At 42.2% G+C, this 22,101-nt stretch overlaps 1 protein-coding gene across 6 annotated transcripts in view; it reads left to right on the forward strand.

Moving 5' to 3' along the window:
• LOC121715137 overlaps positions 1 to 22,101 on the forward strand; it is an 86,621-nt gene that overhangs the window by 62,616 nt on the left and 1,904 nt on the right. For all 6 annotated transcript variants that reach the window (XM_042100534.1, XM_042100536.1, XM_042100532.1 and 3 more), the window contains 12 exons: positions 4,790 to 4,926; positions 5,055 to 5,163; positions 5,845 to 5,908; positions 7,355 to 7,558; positions 7,765 to 7,910; positions 7,997 to 8,115; positions 14,428 to 14,549; positions 16,165 to 16,262; positions 16,365 to 16,501; positions 16,796 to 16,920; positions 18,766 to 18,911; positions 21,581 to 21,683. In XM_042100534.1, the coding sequence (XP_041956468.1) occupies positions 4,790 to 4,926; positions 5,055 to 5,163; positions 5,845 to 5,908; positions 7,355 to 7,558; positions 7,765 to 7,910; positions 7,997 to 8,115; positions 14,428 to 14,549; positions 16,165 to 16,262; positions 16,365 to 16,501; positions 16,796 to 16,920; positions 18,766 to 18,911; positions 21,581 to 21,683 (1,510 nt within the window). The remainder of the gene's footprint in view (positions 1 to 4,789; positions 4,927 to 5,054; positions 5,164 to 5,844; positions 5,909 to 7,354; positions 7,559 to 7,764; positions 7,911 to 7,996; positions 8,116 to 14,427; positions 14,550 to 16,164; positions 16,263 to 16,364; positions 16,502 to 16,795; positions 16,921 to 18,765; positions 18,912 to 21,580; positions 21,684 to 22,101) is intronic.

A 22,101-nucleotide genomic window follows, 5' to 3' on the forward strand; every position in this document is an offset into this window, starting at 1 on the left:
AAGCAAATGACAGTTCCAACTGCAAGGTCCTAAATTGAACCAGCGATGATGGTCCCGAATTAAAGAACGTCTCAGAATGCCACACATGCAAAGCATAACCAGCGACAAGCAACGAGTGGCAGACAGAGTGTGATGCTATATGAATAGCCCAGGCTACTTTGGACTCTTTAGACTTTGAATAAGCAAATGACAGTTCCAACTGCAAGGTCCTAAATTGAACCAGCGATGATGGTCCCGAATTAAAGAACGTCTCAGAATGCCACACATGCAAAGCATAACCAGCGACAAGCAACGAGTGGCAGACAGAGTGTGATGTCACTTATAGGCCACCAGAGACTTTTTTGAGTCACATCGTTGCAAATTTCATATGATGCATCATTTCACAAAATGGTTTGTTTTCTCTATCATCAAGTTATTCAATAGGCTAAGCATAGGCCTATAGCCTTGACTCAAAACAGCTGTTATGTAATTTTGATTTGTAAAAAGTGTCACATGTAGCCATGCTTAAATTCTGCTCACTTCACATTTATTATATTATTACAGCGGGGAAAATAAATATTGAACACGTCAACATTTTTTTCAGTAAGTATACTTCCAGTGAGGCTATTTGCATGAAATTTTCACCAGACATTAGTATTAACTTAGGTAATCCACACATATAAAAAAAATCCAAACATTAATGTGCATAAGTAGAGTTATGAGTGATACTGTGTTGTCACAATATGCCCGTAAAGTTAGCATGTTAACCAGCTAGCTTCAGACTGTACTCTCTTGTAATACCACCATACCACTTTGTACCTCTGAGGTGCTGTATCAAATACATCGCAGATCAGTGGAATAAAGCTGCTGCTAATTTAATGGTGTGCTCAAGACAACTTGCCAAAATGTTCCTCAGAATCAAGCACTCCCTTACACACATTCCCACCCACTCATATCCATTTAAGACAACCTTATATACATATACTTGGATATCGAAAGAACTGAAATATCTGTTAAGAGAAAAGAGGACTATTTTTGATAGTGGTGACAAGAGTGCATATGCTGAAATCAAGGGCATAGGTTTGGTCTCAGCTTTGGTGGGGACACATCCCCAACTCCTGTTGTCACGATGTCAACATTATTGTTTCAATACCAATAGCAAGTGAAAAATCTCGATTTCAATACTTTTGGCCGTCTTTTCGATACTTTTGTCGTCCTTTTGCGACTTTTAAAAAAAATATTTGGTTTGGGGGCCCCCACCACCTTGATGCCATCAGTAATATTGAATATTGTGTGATCATTTACATCAGTGGCAATCATAGAATTTGATTGACCCTCCACACACACAGAAAGTGATGGTTGTCATAGGTTTTCATATTTTGGAATTCATATGAACTTTTTATTGTTATTAATAATAGCTAAACATATTTAGTAATTTGAATACATCATATTGATATTTAAATTATAACTTTTCTTTAATATCATCACATTTGTGGTCTGTAAGTCTAATTGAGTGCCTGTCACTTTAAGAGGAACGTAACGCAATTCAGTCTCACGGTTTTAGGCTAGTGGAAAATAGTTTCGCATAGTGCAAGGATATGTAGATTAAATTCATCATGTTTGCTATGTCATTAGATAAAATTAATGTTCAAATAAACAAGTCAAAGTCAAAGAAAATCTTTCTGGGATGAGAGCAGAGATGAGAAGTGTCTCGCGATGTTCATTTCTTTAAGTATGGAAATGTACCATAGTTTATGTTTTATTTCTTTGCATTGTGCAGGCTACATTCACAAATACATTAGCCTACATAAACAGAATAGGAACAGGAAAATGTCTCGGATCCATTGATTATTGCGACTGCAAGATTGGTAGCCCAATTAACAGTCAATGACATGGTAACTTTTATTGTGCTTTATGCGACTGTCCTGCAGCACACCCTTATTCAACATGATTCCTAACCTTGGTTGAACGATTACAGAAGCTAGGTTTAGCTGTGACAATATCCTGGGTAATATCCTAACAGTTAATGCTATTTTCCACAGTAAAATCCACATTTGAAAGCCTGGTCACCAGTTCCCAGTTTGTATGGCTAGTTACTTTGCCTATTAGACTCTGCATAATGAAAAAGCTTTGAATGTTCCTTTTCTTCTTTGGTGGCATAGCTGATACAAAGCACCAACAGGGGCAAAATGTGTATGCTGAAGGGCAAAGGGAATATTACAAATCTTTCACACTGGCCTTTGAGGGTTCTGTATTGGTAGACATCCCTGATAACTTATACCAACACACACGCTCACTTTTCTGCCAGTGTCACCACAAAGTGAAGTAGGCCTATGCTATGCTTTGACGCTAAAATATTGGTGGGGACATTTTTGTCATCTCAAAATATTGATTAGGACTAGTCCCTAGCGTCCCACCCTAAACCTGCGCCCATGGCTGAAATTAGGAAGGTTGTACGAGCTGAAATTGCAAAGGCTAAACTTCAGTATAAGAGTAGAATTGAGTACAAATTCCTAGTCTGATCTCAGATCTGTGTGGAATGGCATGAAACTAATGACAGGCCTACATAAAGGCAACAATGGTTTTAATTCTGATGAGCAGCTAGCAAATTAATTAAGTATATAATTATGACTGCCGCGCAGCGAAGCGGCGGTCATATAGGTTTAGTCAGATGTTTTTTTTTTTTTTCGCATGCCCAAATTTCCGTCAATGAGTCCCAGGACACTGAAAGACCGGGGTACACGAAACTTGGTGGGCATGTAACCCCACATGGATAGCATGGAACCATCGTTTTTCGTTTTGATCTGTAACCCCCCCGCTTGACTGGACCCCCCGAAAGGAGGGTAGGGCAGACACAGTTTTCTGTGAATATCTCGAAAACCGTGGGGTTTAGGAGGACCATTTTTTTTTGTATGTTGATCTCAAGGGGCCATGTCAACCCATTCCATAACCACTCATTTCATGTATAGCGCCACCTAGTTAAACACAAAAAAGTAAAAATGAGGTGTTGTAATTGAAGGTATCTGTGACCTAACATAGTCAAAACTGCACGAAATTGTAAGTGTATGATCATTATGACACCCTCTGTATGCACGCCAAGTTTTGTGGAATTCCGTTCATGGGGGGCCACACAATAAATTAATTTATGTTACTATACACCAACTGGCCTGTAGGTGGCCGGAGACAGTTTTCTGTGAATATCTCGAGAACCGTAGGGCCTAGGAGGTCCATCTTTTTTATGTATGTTGGTCTTAAGGGGGCATGTCAACCCATCCCATTACCACTTATTTCATGTATAGCGCCACCTAGTTAAAAATTAAAAAGCAAAAAATGTGGGGTTTTCATCATAATATCTCTGGCTGACAAGGTCAAAACTGCACGAAATTAAAAGTGTAGGATCATTATGACACCCTCCGAATGCATGCCAAGTTTTGTGTACTTTCGTTCATGGGGGGCCTTACAATAAAATAATTTATGTGTACATTTAGTGACGTACACCAACAAGGATTCCCGGGACACTGAAAGACCGGGGTACACGAAACTTGGTGGGCATGTACTCCCACATGGATAGCATGGAACCGTCATTTTTCGTTTTGATCTGTAGCCCCCCCGCTGGACTGGACCCCCCGAAAGGAGGGTAGGGCAGACACAGTTCTCTGTGAATATCTTGAGAACTGTAGGGCCTAGGATGACCATTTTTTTCCGTATGTTTGCCTCCAGGGGTCATGTTAACCCATTTCATGTGCACACATGTGCACAAACAGATACACACACACACACACATACATTCACAGTAATGTCACAGGCACAAACACAAGCACGCACGCACACACACACACACGCACACACACACACACACACACACACACACACACACACACACACACACACACACACACACACACACACACAACATAAACATAACACAAACAATCAAGAATTTCTCAGAATTATAAACAGGCAAGATGGAGGTGGGGTTGTATAAAATGAATTTTACATGTGAAATCTATGAACTAATCATGTTTTGGTACTTGTTGTCTAGCAGATACCAGTGAGAATTGAGTGTGGATAATGCAATTTAGTGAGACAGTTAGAATCATATAGGCCTTTCAGCGTGATTTCTTTTTGTGGAAAAAATGTGCTGGACTGGGCGGCGGTCGTATTTTGTACCGCTCTGCGGTACATCTAGTTATATACACTCTTTTTGATCCCGTGAGGGAAATTTGGTCCGTGAATTAGTGAAACACACTCAGCACACAGTGAACACACAGTGAGGTGAAGCACACACTAATCCCGGCGCAGTGAGCTGCCTGCAACAACAGCAGAGCTTGTGGAGCAGTGAGGGGTTAGGTGCCTTGCTCAAGTGCACTTCAGCCGTGCCTACTGGTCGGGGTTCGAACCGACAACCCTCCGGTTCCAAGTCCGAAGCGCTAACCAGTAGGCCACGGCTGCCCAAAACAGGTTTTATAATGGTGATTTTATAATGGTGATTTTTGTGTGAGAATCAGTCACGAGTGAGAATTTGGTCAGTGACTCCTCTGCTTTTGATATTGATGTCTCTAAGGTCAAATCATTATTTAAACAAACCAAGTTTAGGAACAGACTTAACCTGTGTACGGGAAGGAGTGTCTCCATTGTTGTTGTGTGTCCTGTCTGTGTTGTGTTTATAATGTTGTTGCCATCTGGTGGTGCTTTTCTGTGTATGTGTTTTAGACATCCTGAGGCACACTAAATTTTCTTTTCTAAGGATAAATAAACTAAAACTTAAACTTGAAACTTGATATATACTTTATTTCTGTTCATCTTACAGCTTTAGGATCAATCCAGAGATGTCATTTTCTCAGATGAAGGAGGGTTTGGATTCATATCCACACTTGCAAGTCACTCCCCCATTGCAACTAAAAAATGGTGGTGTTGAAGCACCATGCCTTATAAATCTCTCAGAGAGTAAGTTATACATGTTGACTCATCAGATTCTTGAGCTAGAACTGAGGAGAATAATTGCCATAGTGTTGAATGAATGGGAAACATTTGTATTGATTGCTGCATGTGCTGTCTTCCATTTCCCAATGCAGACAGCCTTGGTGTGTATGCTCAGAACCCCAAGGGAGGTGAGGATGTTTCTATTTTCAATTGCCTCTCTGGGAAACAAGAGACAGTGAATTTACAGAAATTGGCAGAAAGGTACAGTGATTTCCCACCTACTAATCTGAGGTTCATATATTGATTTTGCAAAATGTCGTCAGCTATGAGGTTAATACAAGGGGGTAGTCTGGGGTATTAACCTCATAGCTGACGACATTATACATGGGAATGCAATTCTTCTCTTCATTCCTCTTTATGAGTAAAGCACGATTTGATTCTGATTCATTGGGGTGTTGGGCATTGTGGTTACGGTAATATACGGTTGTGGTTAATACAAGGTTTTTTTTTTTTGATTGTTTGTTTTTTGTATAAAACACTGTTCAACGGTTTATATACATTGCGGCTGATACACAGGAAATTCTGTTGTGATTTTTGTCTCATTTTGTCATCATTTAACAGTGAAGGTGTTAAACTAACACTGACAATGACAACTTTAAGGATACAATAAGGGTCCAGCTGCTAACATTTGCTAAATAGCAGAATATCTGTTCATATAATCATGTAATTAAAAATGGCGACTTTTTCAGTAGTGAAAATTGTTGGTGCAGACAGTCAAATAATTTGATTTTCATCTCCATTGAAAACTTTCAGTGAACCATGCTTGATTTCATCAGTGGACTAATTTCAGATAATGTAGCTTGATTTCTTGAAGTTATGCAACATGTGTAAGACATGAATACCATAAACAATAAACATTATGAAACCTCATGACATTTTCAGACTAGGAGATAACAGGACAGACCAATCAGTCAGGACGACTAAAACCCCAAAAGAGGCAATAATGGTATGTTCTCTATTCTTAAACATTTTTGCAAAACTTTACATGATTTGCTCTAACCATGTTAGATGATGTTTAAAGCTGCAGTTGGCAAGATTTTTTTCATCATATTCACTGAAACCGACACTATGCTCCCAACAGATTTTGCAAAAAAATCTGTTTTGCAAAAATCCACAACTCCTGGTTCTCCTGGTCCAATCAGAGCAGGGCTGTGTGAGATCTGACTGTTAATCACAGTCTGGTGCAGTCTGGTGCGCACTGACGAGCACAAACTCGATGAGAGGGTACTCGGTGGTAGTGGGGGAGGGGCATGAGAGTTGTAAACATTCAACATTTTGGCTGAGTCCCCTCAATCTGCATGCCCATAGCCAGCCAGTCAAAGGCAATTCAAAACGAGTCAGAATGTCGAGACAGGACCCATCGTCAAAATTTCGGTGTCCACCACTCTAGTTCATCCAAAACAAACCAGAAAAGGGCCTTAAAGTGCTAAAAACTGGAATTATCCTTATATACTTGTTTTGTCACAAAATTGCAGTTATAGTATAGTATAGTATATATACTCTTTTGATCCCGTGAGGGAAATTTGGTCTCTGCATTTATCCCAATCCGTGAATTAGTGAAACACACACAGCACACAGTGAACACACAGTGAGGTGAAGCATACACTAATTCCGGCGCAGTGAGCTGCCTGCTTCAACAGCGGCGCTCGGGGAGCAGTGAGGGGTTAGGTGCCTTGCTCAAGGGCACTTCAGCTATTGTGTATAGTTCTGTAAATGTTTCCAAATGCTTTTAAACATTTTAATTATGCTGATAATTTGTTGTAGATGATCATGCAATACTTCAGTTCAGGATCCACAAATATAGAGAAATGTGGAAAAATGCCTTAAACATGTAGAATGGAGAGGAATAAAAACTGATAAAAACAGCAAACTTCACCAATACATCTTGAGTAAACAATGTATGCAACACCTAGCCTAAAGAGCCAGACCCGCATCAAGATACAACTCATGAGTCCCGTGCATTTTCCCACCAGCGGAGCAAGTTGGCTACTTGATCAAACTTTTGCCAACATAAAAAAGCTTAACTTGAGTCACGATTCAAAGACCACTGTTTGGCAGTAGCAGCATCCATCTTCTTTGTTTTCAAGTAGCAGGGAATTCACACGGAACCGTCACAACTCTGCCGTCATTATGTTAAGCCAGCCCACTGACTCTATACACGATGTGGTTGGCCTGATCGAAGTTGGATTTTCCAGCTCGCAGGCCAACGGAGACTTGCTAGACTACCCTGGCTGCAAATTACATTTGTTGCCGCTAGGGTGCGTCTAGATTTCTAGCCTATGCAACACCCTGTTTTAATTTAGATTAAATCTATCTAATAACCTGACATCTCAATACTTCAAAAATACTTTCAGTAAAATGCTGTCATGATTAAAATGCTATTTTTCTCTAGGTTCTTTTGGATACCAGTAGTTCTATGAGCAAAGAATGCTACTCGGAAACCAAAATGAGAAAGCTTGATGCTGTGAAACAGCTGTTTTATGCCTTTGCAAACAGAAGCATGGCGTATGATTTCCCACATCTGATCAGTCTGGTGACTTTTGGGACAGGAGTCAAAATTATGCACAGGTTTACAGAAAACCTGGAGAAATTCAAGGTGAACGACTGTTTGTCTATTAAATAAGGTGTTAGAATACGCCTATATATGCCCATATATGTATGTTTTATACAAAATATGGTATAAAAATATTCACATTCATATATCACAATAATAATCATATTACTTCCATAGTCATCATCATCATCATCAAGGTGCGTGGTTGTATCAGGGCATTAATCATATGATTTGAATTCTTCCCTCAGGAACATGTTCAGAGTCTTCAGGCAGATGGATGTACACCGCTATATGATGCATTAGCTAAAAGTGCTTCTGAGTTGAGCAAAATTAGAGCAACATTTCCTGAGTGCCGTCTACGTGTCATATGTTTAACAGATGGAAATGATGAAGGGTGAGTATTTCTTTAGGATTCTTCTGTATATTTGTTCACAATATTGGGTCAGCTCTAAGATTTGAATTTAATTGGTTTCTTGATAGGTCAAACAGTACCGCTGTTTCTGTAGTGAACAAGTTGTTGAGTAACAGCATTGTGGTTGATGGCATCCTGGTAGGAGAAGTCGTTAACAATGTACTGCATGGGATCAGCAACGTAACAGGCCTGTATTCTATATTGTCAAATAATTATTCTGAAATGGATTTCTTTCAAATTGTATATAGATTTTTGTTGTGTACATATGCGCTATTGTAGAACATCCATTTCCTCAACAACCATTTCCTCCAAGTTTTCACATTGGCCTAGATCTCCATTTCTCGAGGTTAGCGAGTACTGTTGGTACGAAACAAAACAAAAACAATCAGTTTTACCTAGCTCGAGTTGCTACAACCAGCAGCTAATGCAGCCAGGAAGCTACAGCGCTACATTCTGTGGGCATGTACATGGGGGCTCACAGACATACCCACAGAGTGTAGCGCTGTTAGCCTGGATACCAGACTCTCTGACTTCGCCGAGAGTCTGGCCAGAGAATGTCTAATAAGGGGAGAACTGCCACTCTCGGGAATCTTCTGGTTTCTGTTCTGGTTACACGTGAGGGCGCTCACAAATAAGTGCAGAATGAATGGAGGTCTATGGAGCTGTACCCCTCAATACCACTTTTCTCGGGATATAAGTCTAGAAATGTAAATGTTGCATGCGAAAGAGAGGGCAGATAAAATACACACCGCTGAGTATTAGATTTTTGAGTCACTTATTTGTTCTAAAAAGCCTTTCAAATTAGCCTGGCTAACGTCAGACCTCATCTCATTGAGATGGGGTCTGGGACATTCATTTTCTCATATTTGAAACGTGGTTTACGAATGCACAGAGCCGTTTATTGGGTGCTACAAATGTCTATCAAATGCGTCTGTACATAGCTCATAACGGCTTCGGTGTGTCGTCATCGTCTTGCTGCCCTCCCTCCGTTCTGTGATTGGTCCCCTAACTGAGGCGAAAATTTGCTCCCTGGAATTCAGGCTGCCTAGCAGCTCACTGCGCCGGGATTAGTGTGTGCTTCACCTCACTGTGTGTTTACTGTGTGCTGAGTGTGTTTCACTAATTCACGGATTGGGATAAATGCAGAGACCAAATTTTCCTCACAGGATCAAAAGAGTATATATACTATACTTAATACTTATATACCTTGCAGAAACCACAATCAAATCTTCGATTTTTCAACGACAACCAGGTGAAAGAGACAAATGTAGCCGTCTAGTTCCATAGACCCCCATTGTTTTTGCACTTATTTGTGATCGCCCCTAGTGGAACTGCAACAGATTTGAGGGGCAGCCGTGGCCCACTGGTTAGCACTCTGGACTTTAAACGGAGGGTTGCCGGTTCGAGCCCCGACCAGTGGGCCGCGGCTGAAGTGCTCTTGAGCAAGGCACCTAACCCCTCACTGCTCCCCGAGCGCCGCCGTCGTAGCAGGCAGCTCACTGCGCCGGGATTAGTGTGTGCTTCACCTCACTGTGTGTTCACTGTGTGCTGTTTGTGTTTCACTAATTCACGGATTGGGATAAATGCAGAGACCAAATTTTCCTCACAGGATCAAAAGAGTATATATACTATACTTAATACTTATATACCTTGCAGAAACCACAATCAAATCTTCGATTTTTCAACGACAACCAGGTGAAAGAGACAAATGTAGCCGTCTAGTTCCATAGACCCCCATTGTTTTTGCACTTATTTGTGATCGCCCCTAGTGGAACTGCAACAGATTTGAGGGGCAGCCGTGGCCCACTGGTTAGCACTCTGGACTTTAAACGGAGGGTTGCCGGTTCGAGCCCCGACCAGTGGGCCGCGGCTGAAGTGCCCTTGAGCAAGGCACCTAACCCCTCACTGCTCCCCGAGCGCCGCCGTTGTAGCAGGCAGCTCACTGCGCCGGGATTAGTGTGTGGGGTCACGGGATCAAAAAAGTATATATACTTATACTGATTGCAGGTACAATGGAGTTAGATCTACCCTGAAAATCCAGAGTTCTCGCGAGAGCACAATGGAATTGTCTCTGTGAGACACTCTGGCAAAGAGCAATGATGCACGTTACTTTTTCCCCTTGCATTCCGGGGGAACCAGCTAAACCGATGAAGACAGCGCTGCAACGTTGGAGGACAGTACACATTGGTCGTAGTCAGGCTTGGAATTTCACCATTTTAGGGGCAAGGCCACTTGGCCTTCAGTTGGGCATATTTGGTGGGGGGCACAAAGGCCACATGTCAGGGCACCAAGGCCAAAGTTAGTATACAGTAGTAGGCTATATTTACAGATATCTAGGCTATATTTAACATTTATTTTATATTTGGCCTGTTATAAAATCATGTATTGAACAATTTAAGCACAGCTCAGCTTTAGGAAACTAATAGCCTGAGGCATGCTTGATACAGGATTAGCATTTGGGGGCAGCCGTGGCCTACAGGTTAGCGCTTCGGACTTGTAACCGGAGGGTTGCCGGTTCGAACCCCGACCACTAGGCACGGCTGAAGTGCCCTTGAGCAAGGCACCTAACCCCTCACTGCTCCCCGAGTGCCGCTGTTGTTGCAGGCAGTGTGTTATTTAGTGTGTGCTTCACCTCACTGTGTGTTCACTGTGTGCTGAGTGTGTTTCACTAATTCACGGATTGGGATAAATGCAGAGACCAAATTTCCGTCACGGGATCAAAAGAGTATATTTACTTATATATACTTATACTTTATTTTGTGCTCATTAAGGCTACTTTCACAAATTCTTAGTCAGCTGTATATCCTCTGATTTTAATATTTACAGATATCTAGGCGATATTTGTAACATTTATTTTTTATTTGGCCTTGTTTGTTTTGTGAAACTTAAAGCCCAAATTTGGAGACATGTGTAGCGGGGCTCTACAGTCAAAATGTCAAATGAACTGTCTGGGGGTGGGGGTTGTGCGTGTGTGTGTGTGTGCGTATGCTTGTGAGACGTTCCTCCACAGGTGCTGCCGATAATGGAGACAATTGACAAGACCCGTGATTGGTGGCTGGAGGGGATAAAAGCTGACTCGGCCCTCTCATCGGTGCGTTCCCTTTATCTGCAACAGGCGCCCGGATACTTCACGCACCGCAACCCACGAGAGCCGAGACCTCGGGATTACCGCCTCTGACTTCCCAGCTACAACGGCGAATTGACCAAACATCCGTTCGGACACCGTGAGGGCCGCGAAAGGATTATCCAACGCACCCGATTCTTCACGTGAAGGAAAGTAATTGTGCCGTTGTCTTGTGAGTGGGTTTTACCCCGCGATTTATTGTGGCTACTTTGCTGATTCACTTCCTCCTCCTCGCAGTTCCTGGTGGAGTGCCGACTGTTGACATTCAAGAAGGAGCATTGGCGGCGAGAGGCGCAAGCTACCCTGTTTCAGTGCGAGAGACAAGGAGGCCGAGGCGGCGGCGACTTCCTGGTTCTGTGTTGTGGATTACGAACTGTGGGCTGGGTCGTGAGTGGTTGCTGGACTATTCATTCACCCTCTGTACAATCAATTGTGTGTTACTAGGCTGGCTATAGTTAAGATAGAAGGTCAGGCTGCTCGCTACAGTTTTTTTAGAAGTGTGTGCAGGGTGGGGAAATCCATTGTGTAAACACTACTTTAACGTAGTAGCAATTAACTGTGTGTGCGTGTCACCCTTTGGAGTAACGTGTTGTGCTAGTTCGATTGAATACTTCTACTATTTACATTTGTGGCTTTTCTGCCCTTGTTTTCACAATAGTGTGATCTTTTGTGGGTGCGTGTGATGTGATTTTGTGCACGAGTGTGAATCGCTAGTAATAGGCCTACCTGCGTTAGAGTAACTGTGACTATATGATTTCTCTCCCCTCTAGAGGGCGCCAGATCCTCCACACTGGTTTAAAGCAGTATTGTGTAGCTGCTTGCACTTAACTAGCTGCTATCCCTAGATCTTTCATACTGGTTTGAAGTAGTTAATTGGCTACTGGCCCTAGATCTTCCACACTGGTTTAAAACAGTATTTTGTAGCTGCTGACATTTTAGCTAACTGCCATCCCTAGATTCCCCACACTGGCTTGAAGTAGCTAACTAGCTACTTTCTCTAGATCTTCCACACTGGTTTGAAGCACCAGGACCTAGTTACTTATACATATATGTATTGGGTGTTTTTTATATGCCTTTTTTTTAATGTTGTAATAAAACTGAGTTTTATATATATCCAGTGTGTCTGTTGTTGTACCTCAAGGGTCAAACTATAGCCAGCCTAGTAACACACAATTGATTGTACAGAGGGTGAATGAATAGTCCAGCAACCACTCACGACCCAGCCCACAGTTCGTAATCCACAACACAGAACCAGGAAGTCGCCGCCGCCTCGGCCTCCTTGTCTCTCGCACTGAAACAGGGTAGCTTGCGCCTCTCGCCGCCAATGCTCCTTCTTGAATGTCAACAGTCGGCACTCCACCAGGAACTGCGAGGAGGAGGAAGTGAATCAGCAAAGTAGCCACAATAAATCGCGGGGTAAAACCCACTCACAAGACAACGGCACAATTACTTTCCTTCACGTGAAGAATCGGGTGCGTTGGATAATCCTTTCGCGGCCCTCACGGTGTCCGAACGGATGTTTGGTCAATTCGCCGTTGTAGCTGGGAAGTCAGAGGCGGTAATCCCGAGGTCTCGGCTCTCGTGGGTTGCGGTGCGTGAAGTATCCGGGCGCCTGTTGCAGATAAAGGGAACGCACCGATGAGAGGGCCGAGTCAGCTTTTATCCCCTCCAGCCACCAATCACGGGTCTTGTCAATTGTCTCCATTATCGGCAGCACCTGTGGAGGAACGTCTCACAAGCATACGCACACACACACACACGCACAACCCCCACCCCCAGACAGTTCATTTGACATTTTGACTGTAGAGCCCCGCTACACATGCATGTCGAAATTTGCTGCAAATTCAAAACCGGATTACTCTGGAACGGCTAACTGTACAGGGGACAGCTTTACACCTTTGTGTTTGGTAAGGTCTGCTGTTTATTTTTTTATATATGGTTTGTCATGTGTTGAACGAAGGGTTTGTGAAGTATTCCATCGAGATGAATGGGTAGGGAGATAAGCGCAGAACCTAGAATTTATGATTAAATTTAATCATATTATTTACTTGTCTCCACCACAGCAATTAGCGGTTAACATCATTTAAAAGCTGAGAAAAAGCTCTTTCATGTGATGATCTTATACTTGTGATGTCTGTGTGATGAGTACACTACTTCACGATTAGTTCAACTGAGAAGAATGGGTGAATTTGGACGCAATTTCATCTTGCCGTGCGCTGTCACTTTCTCCACTGCGTAAAAGACTAAATTAATTTGCGCTGTGAATGCTAAGATTATTTTGACAGGCCATAGGCTAATAAAATACGCTATTAGTCAGACTCACACCAGAATATTGAAAGAAGGGGGCACCAAGGCCACAGTGGCCTGTAAACCTCTGATTTTCAAAGGGGCATCACGGCCATCGCAAGGGGCAACGACGGCCATGGCCGCCGTGAAATTCCTACCCTGGTCGTCGTAGTGTTATCCGATTGCGTCGAAGTCCGAAATCATTCAGAGTAAACATGGTCTAGTGTTATCCAATTGCGTGCAGTGAGATTTTTAAATGCATGCTTGTTGCCGCCCCTTGAGTTGGGCCATTACATTGCTCTTTGCCAGACCCTTAATCTTTCTAGATTATCAGGGTCTGGATTTTCCAGGCTAGCTTAGATCCATAGGCAAACATTTATTTCCGGGTGAGAGGCCACAGTTTGAGGTTTAAAATCTTTGGAGTTTCTCTGAACCGCTTTGAACCACTCACTAGCAACCAGCGTTTTTCAAGTGACACAGAATTAAGGTATGACTTAAGTTTAGCTGACGTTATAACATGTAAAGTTAAGCTTGCCAACTCCACAGGCAGGCAGCTCAACTGTGACTTCATTCGTGACACTCCTGTTAGTAAACGAGAAAGAGCTAAAAATAGAACGTACACACCGATAACTCACACCAACCTTATTTTGTGCCTTTTATTCACATTTGCTCAAACATTTCATAAGCCTTTTCGCTCCCTACGTTGATGTATTCCAAGCAGTCTGCTTCGGGGGCGGGGACGTAGTAATTGAAACACCATGCCTGTGCAACGTAATCGCTTTCAGGGACGCCCTCTGTTCACTTACATACAGAAGCTGAAGTAAATGAGGGCGAATCAAGCTATTCCAGACGAAGTACTGTAGGGAAAAGAAATTGGCCCGAAGTACTTAGACAGGCGGAGCCAGGCTATAGCGCTGTAGCTGCCTGGCTGCATTAGCTGCTGGTTGTAGCAGCTCGAGCTAGGTAAAACCGATTGTTTTTATTTTGTTTCGTAGGCCTACTGACAGTACTCAATGACCTCCAGAAACGGAAATCTTTGTGAAAACTCGCCAGATTTCTCCTTTGACAACCATTTCCTTTCACTTGTAGGAGGTTGCTGTTTTAAACCAGACACAAGCAAAATGGCTCTGAAGCTCTTTGAAATGGAAACAGTCCTCTCTCTGGAAAGCAGGAAACTCAAGCCAAAATCTACATCAGCCATCCAGACTGAAGTAAATGGCTTTTTAGCCATTAAGATTATAGCATATGGCCAGGGTTCTCAAGTTTTGAGCTCAGCTTGGAGTGAGATTTATTTTTTTTGTTGTTGGGGGGGGGTAGGCACTCGCTCACTAAAATGTTTGGCTTTGTGTGCTCATTCATGAAGGTAGAATTTAATAAAGACTTCTGGTGAGTTTTTTGGAAAGAATCATTAACCCTTTAAGACCTTGAATTTGTCATTGTATCTACATCCATCCATCCATATTTGTTTATTTTTCAGGACAGTCTGGGATTTGTACCCATCTTGCATAGCTATGTCTGTTATGTCAGCCTTTATATCAAGGGGAAACCATTTGTGTTTTTATGTCATCAGGAAGCATGTCAGTAGAAATAACTTTTCATATTTAGGTGGGATAGATTGGAATCTTGAAATATAATAATCTTGACGGTGGGATAGTCAATGGCTCACCAATTTACGAGATATATGTGCTGAGTGAGACAAATATTTTATTTATTAGGCTAATTTCTTGATTCACTTGAGTAGCCTATTGTCACTGAACCATTGGACCAAGAATGTGAATGCTGAGACCAACTTTTTATTTTCTTTTTTTATAAGGACAGCAAGTACATTGGGTCGCTATTACATTATGATGCTTGGCAGCTCATTGTCTGCAGCAGTCCTGTATCTTTAGAAAAAAAATGTGTACTGTAGCATACTCGCTCAAATTGATAACACTCATTGATAATAAGCTAATTTTCATTCATTGTTGACATGGTCCATGGAGTCTCAGACGGGTGTCTGATGAACACGCCGCTAAAAAGCACAAACGAGTGCGAAAGTTGCAGCTGTGACGACAGGGAAAATGCAGGCAGCCACGAGAGTGATTGGTCGTATAAAATGAACGTTGCTGGTGTCTGGGTTACACAAAGCTACAACGACACAATCATTATGTTTTCTTAATGACCGACAGTTTAGTTTAGTTTATAAATAAAACACACTGTAAAGTGCCATAAGTAGGCTGGTTTACTAAATGACAGACAGTTGAATTTCTGAATAAAAAGCATTTTGGTGCAGTTTTGAAATCTTAAACGTGTAACCCCACATAAGCGCACAAGCATAACGTGGTTGCAGGGAGTGGATGTCCTATTTTGGAATTTTACCCGGATACAACGAACACTATGTTTTGATTGGATGTCGGTGGCTATTTTTTAATTATTATTATTATTTGGCCAGTGACTGGTGCGCTAGTTCTAAACCCTGCGAGAAATCCTTGCACCTCTAATAATTATGCAGATACCTTGACATAGTAGCCTAATATTTCTGCGTGAGAAATGCAAGGTGTGGCGTGTGAGCATGTGAACTTGTTGAATTGCGTGTGTCTCACGCCCATTGTGTGAGACTTGAGAACCGTGATATGCCTGTGGTATGTCAAGGTGATGAAACAATATTGATGCAGAACAGTCACCTTGATCATAGGATAGCCTACCACGGAATTGGGAGAGCATGGACATACACATTATATTTGCATTAAATAGCCTCAGATGTAACTATCATTCCAGAATTCTCCTAAACTCATGACTATATCATTACTGATGGTCATATGTCTAACTCCTAAACCCTTTTTATAGGATGAGTTAACAACAATCTTTGAAACCCTCGGCTATGATGTGACGCCACAGGTGAACTTGCCCCCAGGAATAGAGAGTAAAGTGGTGGTGACTGAGGAGTAAGATATTTATTTATTCATATTTCCGTAATTGTCCACAACTGCTGTTACTTTCTGTACAACCTTTGTGGTATTTGTACTTAAGTCAATTTGTAATCATAGTGCTCTGAAGAAAAAGATTCTGGAATCAAAGACGACACGCTTCATGGAGAAGGACCGACGCATCATGGAGGAGCTGAAAAGCCTGCACTGCGATCCCCATCCCTACTGTTCAGTCTTCCCCTCAGACACGGACTTCAGTAAGCCACGTCTAGATTCTTATCTTTCCCTCAGACACGGATTTCAGTAAGCCACGTCTAGATTCTTATGTTTCCCTCAGACACAGACCTCAGTAAACCATATTTACATTCTTATGCAGTCTTTCCCTCAGACACAGACTTTTAAGTCCTGTTTAGGTTCTTATGCAGTCTCCCTCAAACACAGACTTCAGTAAGCCATGTTTAGTTTCTTATAAATTGGTGTATTGGCCACCAGATGTTGAAGAAGGAAATGCAGCAAATGTATATTGATTTTGAGACCTCAAACCCTCGCAGCATTTTGGAAGATCCTGATGCAGGGCCCTCCAGAGACTCCGTATGAGAACGGAGTTTTTGAACTCTACTGTCAGTTTGGGGACTCCTATCCTGTGAAACCGCCTCTTGTGCGTTTTATCACACCAGTATCCTTCTGAAGTATAAATTTACGACAGAGAGACTGCTATAACAATTTTAAGGACATTATTTAAGTGTATTGAAAGTATCATTTCATTTTATCTGGTAACCAGCACTGATTCTGACAAACCTGATTTATATTTGTAGGAAGTGTATTTCTTTCTCCACTAAAATAAGTAGCCTAATGACTAGTGTAGTGGATAGCTTCCACCATTGTGCCCTTGGCCTTTAATTTAATTGACATGTGTAAGTCGCTTTGGATAAAAGTTAGGGTCTGCTAAATGAATAAATACAAATCTAACCTTTAAAACTCATTTGTAAATGCGTTGCAAAGCATAAAATGTCCTCACTTTAAATGAGCTCACAAAATATCATTAACTAACCACTTGTAACTCCTGAGTTAATCATGAATTATAGGAAGTGGTTTATAAAATATGTATCCACACCCTAACTAATCATTAGTGCATGTATATTTAACAACTGTTAAAGGTACACTATGCAGGTTTAGGTATATTTGCCAACTGTAGAGCTCCCTGTAGAGTCACAATATATTTGAAGAGTTTGGTTCCAAAACGCTATATCTCCGTTTTTAAGCCCATTATAAAATTGTGCTATTTAATTTTGTATTTCAGGTAATATCAATCAAATTGCTGTTGTGTTGTTTTGATTGGGTATTGTTATTTGATTTAATTTTACTTAGTTACATTTCTACTGAAAATACTTGGAAAACAGTATTCATGAAAATGAATTCATTAAATATTCATTGAAATGAATAAAAAAAACTCTTCATTTATAGTTTACTCTGCTATTGTAAATAGCAAACTTCTTGTGACTTATCCCCTGTACACAATGAAAATGTTGTACAATGGCGCTGTTCTAAAAGTTGCATGGCTGGTTTTTCTCGTTAGCATCTGGCTACCTCTATGCTGTAAAGCTATTCTAGGTTTGGAACGATTTGCCAATTACAAGTTCGTTTACCATCAAATTGGCTTCGTAAAGGTGAAAATCTTGCATAGTGTACCTTTAGATAATGGAAATATTACTTCATCAACAAATGATTATTGCATCATTTATTTAAAACAAGTATTAAAAAGTAATTAGCCTAAATAAGCCTATATTTTAGATATAGGCTCATTTACTATGAGCAAACCATTTATAACTGTGTTTACAAATGCTTTATTGATAATAATTAACATATGAGGTGTATTTTACAAATGATGAACAAACCATTTACTAATAGTTAGATAGATAGATAGATAGATAGATAGATAGATAGATACTTTATTGATCCTCAAGGGGAAATTCAAGGGTCTCAGTAGCATACAGACATAACACACAACATGCACTTACAACAGAAATGGTAAACATTAGTATAGTATAAACATATAACTAAACTCCACTGTACAATAAAGACAGTAGAAGATAAGATAAGAAACTAACAAAACTAAATACTAAATACACTATATAAGTTAAATTAAGAAAGTCCAATGTGCTTGAGGGTGATCAAGCATAAGACGCTTGTAGTGACAGGGCCAGGACTGGTAAGGTGCTAAAGGGAGTGAGTGTCATGGTGAAGGTGCAAACAGTAGTCCAACCATAGTCCTTAGTTGTGTGTGCCTGGCAAGGTGCTCAAGAGAGTGGGTGTCATGGTGAAGGTGCAAAAAGTAATAGTTTACAAATGCTTAATAAATGATGAATTGTGTGTATTGCTGTTTTCTCTTTTCCTCCTGAATAGAAGTTGTCTGCTTGGTAGTGTTTTGACACTTGTTATTGTTTTTAGATCTTACATGCAACAAGGGTCCTGACCAAGTAAATGTCTCTAAAATTGTAAAGTCTCCTTAACAATTATGTAGATGTACCACTGCAATATCAACAATGTTGGACGGATCTGTCACAACATATTTGATCGTAACTACTCTGCTAACATCACCATGAGGGAGATCCTGAATGCAGTGTACGGCCTCCTCATAGCCCCAGAGCCTGATGATCCTTTAGACAGGTGAGTCCTCATAGCCCCAAAGACCGATGATCCTTTAGACAGGTGAGCAATTCAAATAAAGATTCAACTTTATTGTCATTGTGCAGAGTACAGTATATATACTCTTTTGATCTCATGAGGGAAATTTGGTCTCTGCATTTATCCCAATCCGTGAATTAGTGAAACACACTCAGCACACAGTGAACACACAGTGAGGTGAAGCACAAGCTGCCTGCTACTGCGGCGCTCGGGGAGCAGTGAGGGGTTAGGTGCCTTGCTTAAGGGTACTTCAGCCGTTCCTACTGGTCAGAGTTCGAACCGGCAACCCTCCGGCTACAAGTCCGAAGCCCTAACCAGTAGGCCACAGCCGCCCCCTGAAATGCAGTTTGCGTCTAACCAGAAGTGCAAAAAGGCAGAAAAGTGCAATGTGATGTACAAAGTACAGAGGTGGTGCATAGACAGGACAAGAAATATAGTGCAGAATAGACAGTAGTGTACAGTTGGATTAAAGAAGGTGGTTTAGAGCAGCAGTTCCCAAACTTTTTTCCCCATGTACCACCACCTACATCCTGGGTCTGTCTGCTGTCTTGCTGCCTTCAGCTCTCTAACAAGTCACTTGCCGTAGCAGACATTAAGGTACCAGCTATGAACTTTGTTTCGGACAGCCTAGCATAACAGAAAGCAGACCCTAGATACCACAAAGCGGAATACCTTAACGTTTGACTTCAGCAATAGCTGCTCACAATTAAATAGAAATTCGCTTTCCGGTCGTAGGCAGAGCAGTTTGTGAGGATGCTCTCCATGGTGCAGTGGTAGAAGTTCACCAGGATCTGAGGAGACAGGTGGACCTTCTTTAGTCTCCTCAGAAAGAGGAGATGCTGGTGAGCCTTCTTGATCAGGGTAGAGGTGTTAATGGTCCAAGAGAGGTCCTCAGAAATGTAGACACCCAGAAACTTGAAGCTTGTGACACGCTCCACCTCAGTTGATGAGAAAGGGTGTGTGTGCTAGCTTTAGACTTCCTGAAGTCCACAATAAGCGCTTTGGTCTTCTAAGTGTTGAGAGCCAGGTTGTTGTCAGTGCACCACAATGTTAGGTGCTGCTGGACCTCCTCCCTGTAAGCCATCTCATCGTTATTGCAGATGAGACCAATCCATTTGTGTCGTCTGCAAACTTGACAATGGTGTTAGAGCCATGTACAGGTGTGCAGTCGTAGGTGAATCCAGTTACAGAAGGAAGTATTGATGCCCAGTTCACTGAGTTTGGTGATCAGTATGGAGGGGATGATGGTGTTTGAATGCTGAACCAAAGTCAATGAACAGCATTCTCACATAGGTGATGCTATTGTCAAGGTGTGACAGGGCAGAGTGAAGTGCCGTAGAGATGGCATCCTCCGTGCTCCTGTTCTGACGCTAGGCAAATTGGAAGGGGTCCAGTGAGGGTGGTAAGCAGATCTTGAGGTGGGCCAGGACCAGCCTCTCGAAGCACTTCATGATGATGGGGGTGAGTGCAACTGGACGGAAGTCATTAAGGCTCGTTGTAGTGGAGTGTTTTGGCACTGGCATGATGGAGGTGGTTTTTAAGCACGCGGGGACAGCTGCATGGGCTAGTGACAGATTACATATGTCAGTCCAAACCTCAGTCAGCTGCACAGCACAGGCCCTGAGTACGCGTCCGGGGATACATCAGCACCAGCAGCCTTACGTGCATTAGTCCTGCTCAGTGCCATCAGGACCAGCAGCCTTACGTACATTAGTCCTGCTCAGTGCCATCAGCACCAGCAGCCTTACGTGCATTAGTCCTGCTCAGTGCCATCAGGACCAGCAGCCTTACGTGCATTAGTCCTGCTCAGTGCCATCAGCACCAGCAGCCTTACGTGCATTAGTCCTGCTCAGTGCCATCAGGACCAGCAGCCTTACGTGCATTAGTCCTGCTCAGTGCCATCAGGACCAGCAGCCTTACGTGCATTAGTCCTGCTCAGTGCCATCAGGACCAGCAGCCTTACGTGCATTAGTCCTGCTCAGTGCCATCAGGACCAGCAGCCTTACGTACATTAGTCCTGCTCAGTGCCATCAGGACCAGCAGCCTTACGTACATTAGTCCTGCTCAGTGCCATCAGGACCAGCAGCCTTACGTACATTAGCCCTGCTCAGTGCCATCAGGACCAGCAGCCTTACGTGCATAAGTCCTGCTCAGTGCCGCACACACATCGGTGGTGGAGAGTGTGAGGGGCTGGTGATCCGCAGAGACCACAGCCTTGATGGCCACCTCCTTGTTGTCCCTATCAAAGCAGCCATAGAAGTGGTTCAGCTCATCAGGCAAGGAGGTGTAGGTGACAGGGGGGGGTGAAGTTAGTAGTTTTGTAATCTGTGATTGCCTGAATGCCTTGCCACATGTGTCGTGGGTCAGAGTTGTTCTTGAAGTGATCCTCAATCCTTAGCTTGTGGTGGTGCTTGGCCTTTTAAATGCCCCTTTTCAGGTTAGCCGTGGATGAACTATAGGCTTGAGCATCACCTGATCTGAAGCAGGAGTCTGACCTCCAGATAGACCACCATGGGATATAATCAGTTCACTTGGAAGACAGTACATGTTAATTGTAATCAGTATTAGGTCCGTAGGGTAATTGTCCTCATCTTTGTACAATGTAATGGTATGAACAATGAAATGTAGTATCTTCACTGCTATTATTCCAGTGTCTTAGCAGAAGAGTTTATGTTGAATCCCGACACGTATAAAGAAGAGGCCCAGAAAAACACAGAAGTCGCTGCCAAGACAACGATGTATGATATGGAAAAGGTACACCTCTTGGCCGCCTCCTGACCACATAGAAAAACTTTGTGTCCAGAATTTTTACAAACATTTTGTACATTTTATGCAAAGAAACACTCTTGGGGGAATGTGGCTGCAATAAAACCAGGTTGATTTTATGATATCTTATGTATTGTATGACATCTTTTCTCTTCACTTTCTCTACCGACCTACTTCATGCGGCACATAGTCATATTCTTGTCCTCTAGCCCAAGCACCTTCCATTGTTTGTACTTTTATATTTTAATCCAGTACAGTAGGTTAAATAACAATAATATGTTTTATGTCAAATAATTCAGTTATACTTAAGTTATACTGTGTCACTTCTCAATAATAACATTATGCATATTACCATAATAACTATTGCTAACTGATTATGCAGTAGAGGAAGTTAAATGCTCATGAA

The sequence above is a fragment of the Alosa sapidissima genome, chromosome 8 (genome assembly GCF_018492685.1).
Source record: "Alosa sapidissima isolate fAloSap1 chromosome 8, fAloSap1.pri, whole genome shotgun sequence".
In the NCBI taxonomy this organism is placed as follows: domain Eukaryota; kingdom Metazoa; phylum Chordata; class Actinopteri; order Clupeiformes; family Clupeidae; genus Alosa; species Alosa sapidissima.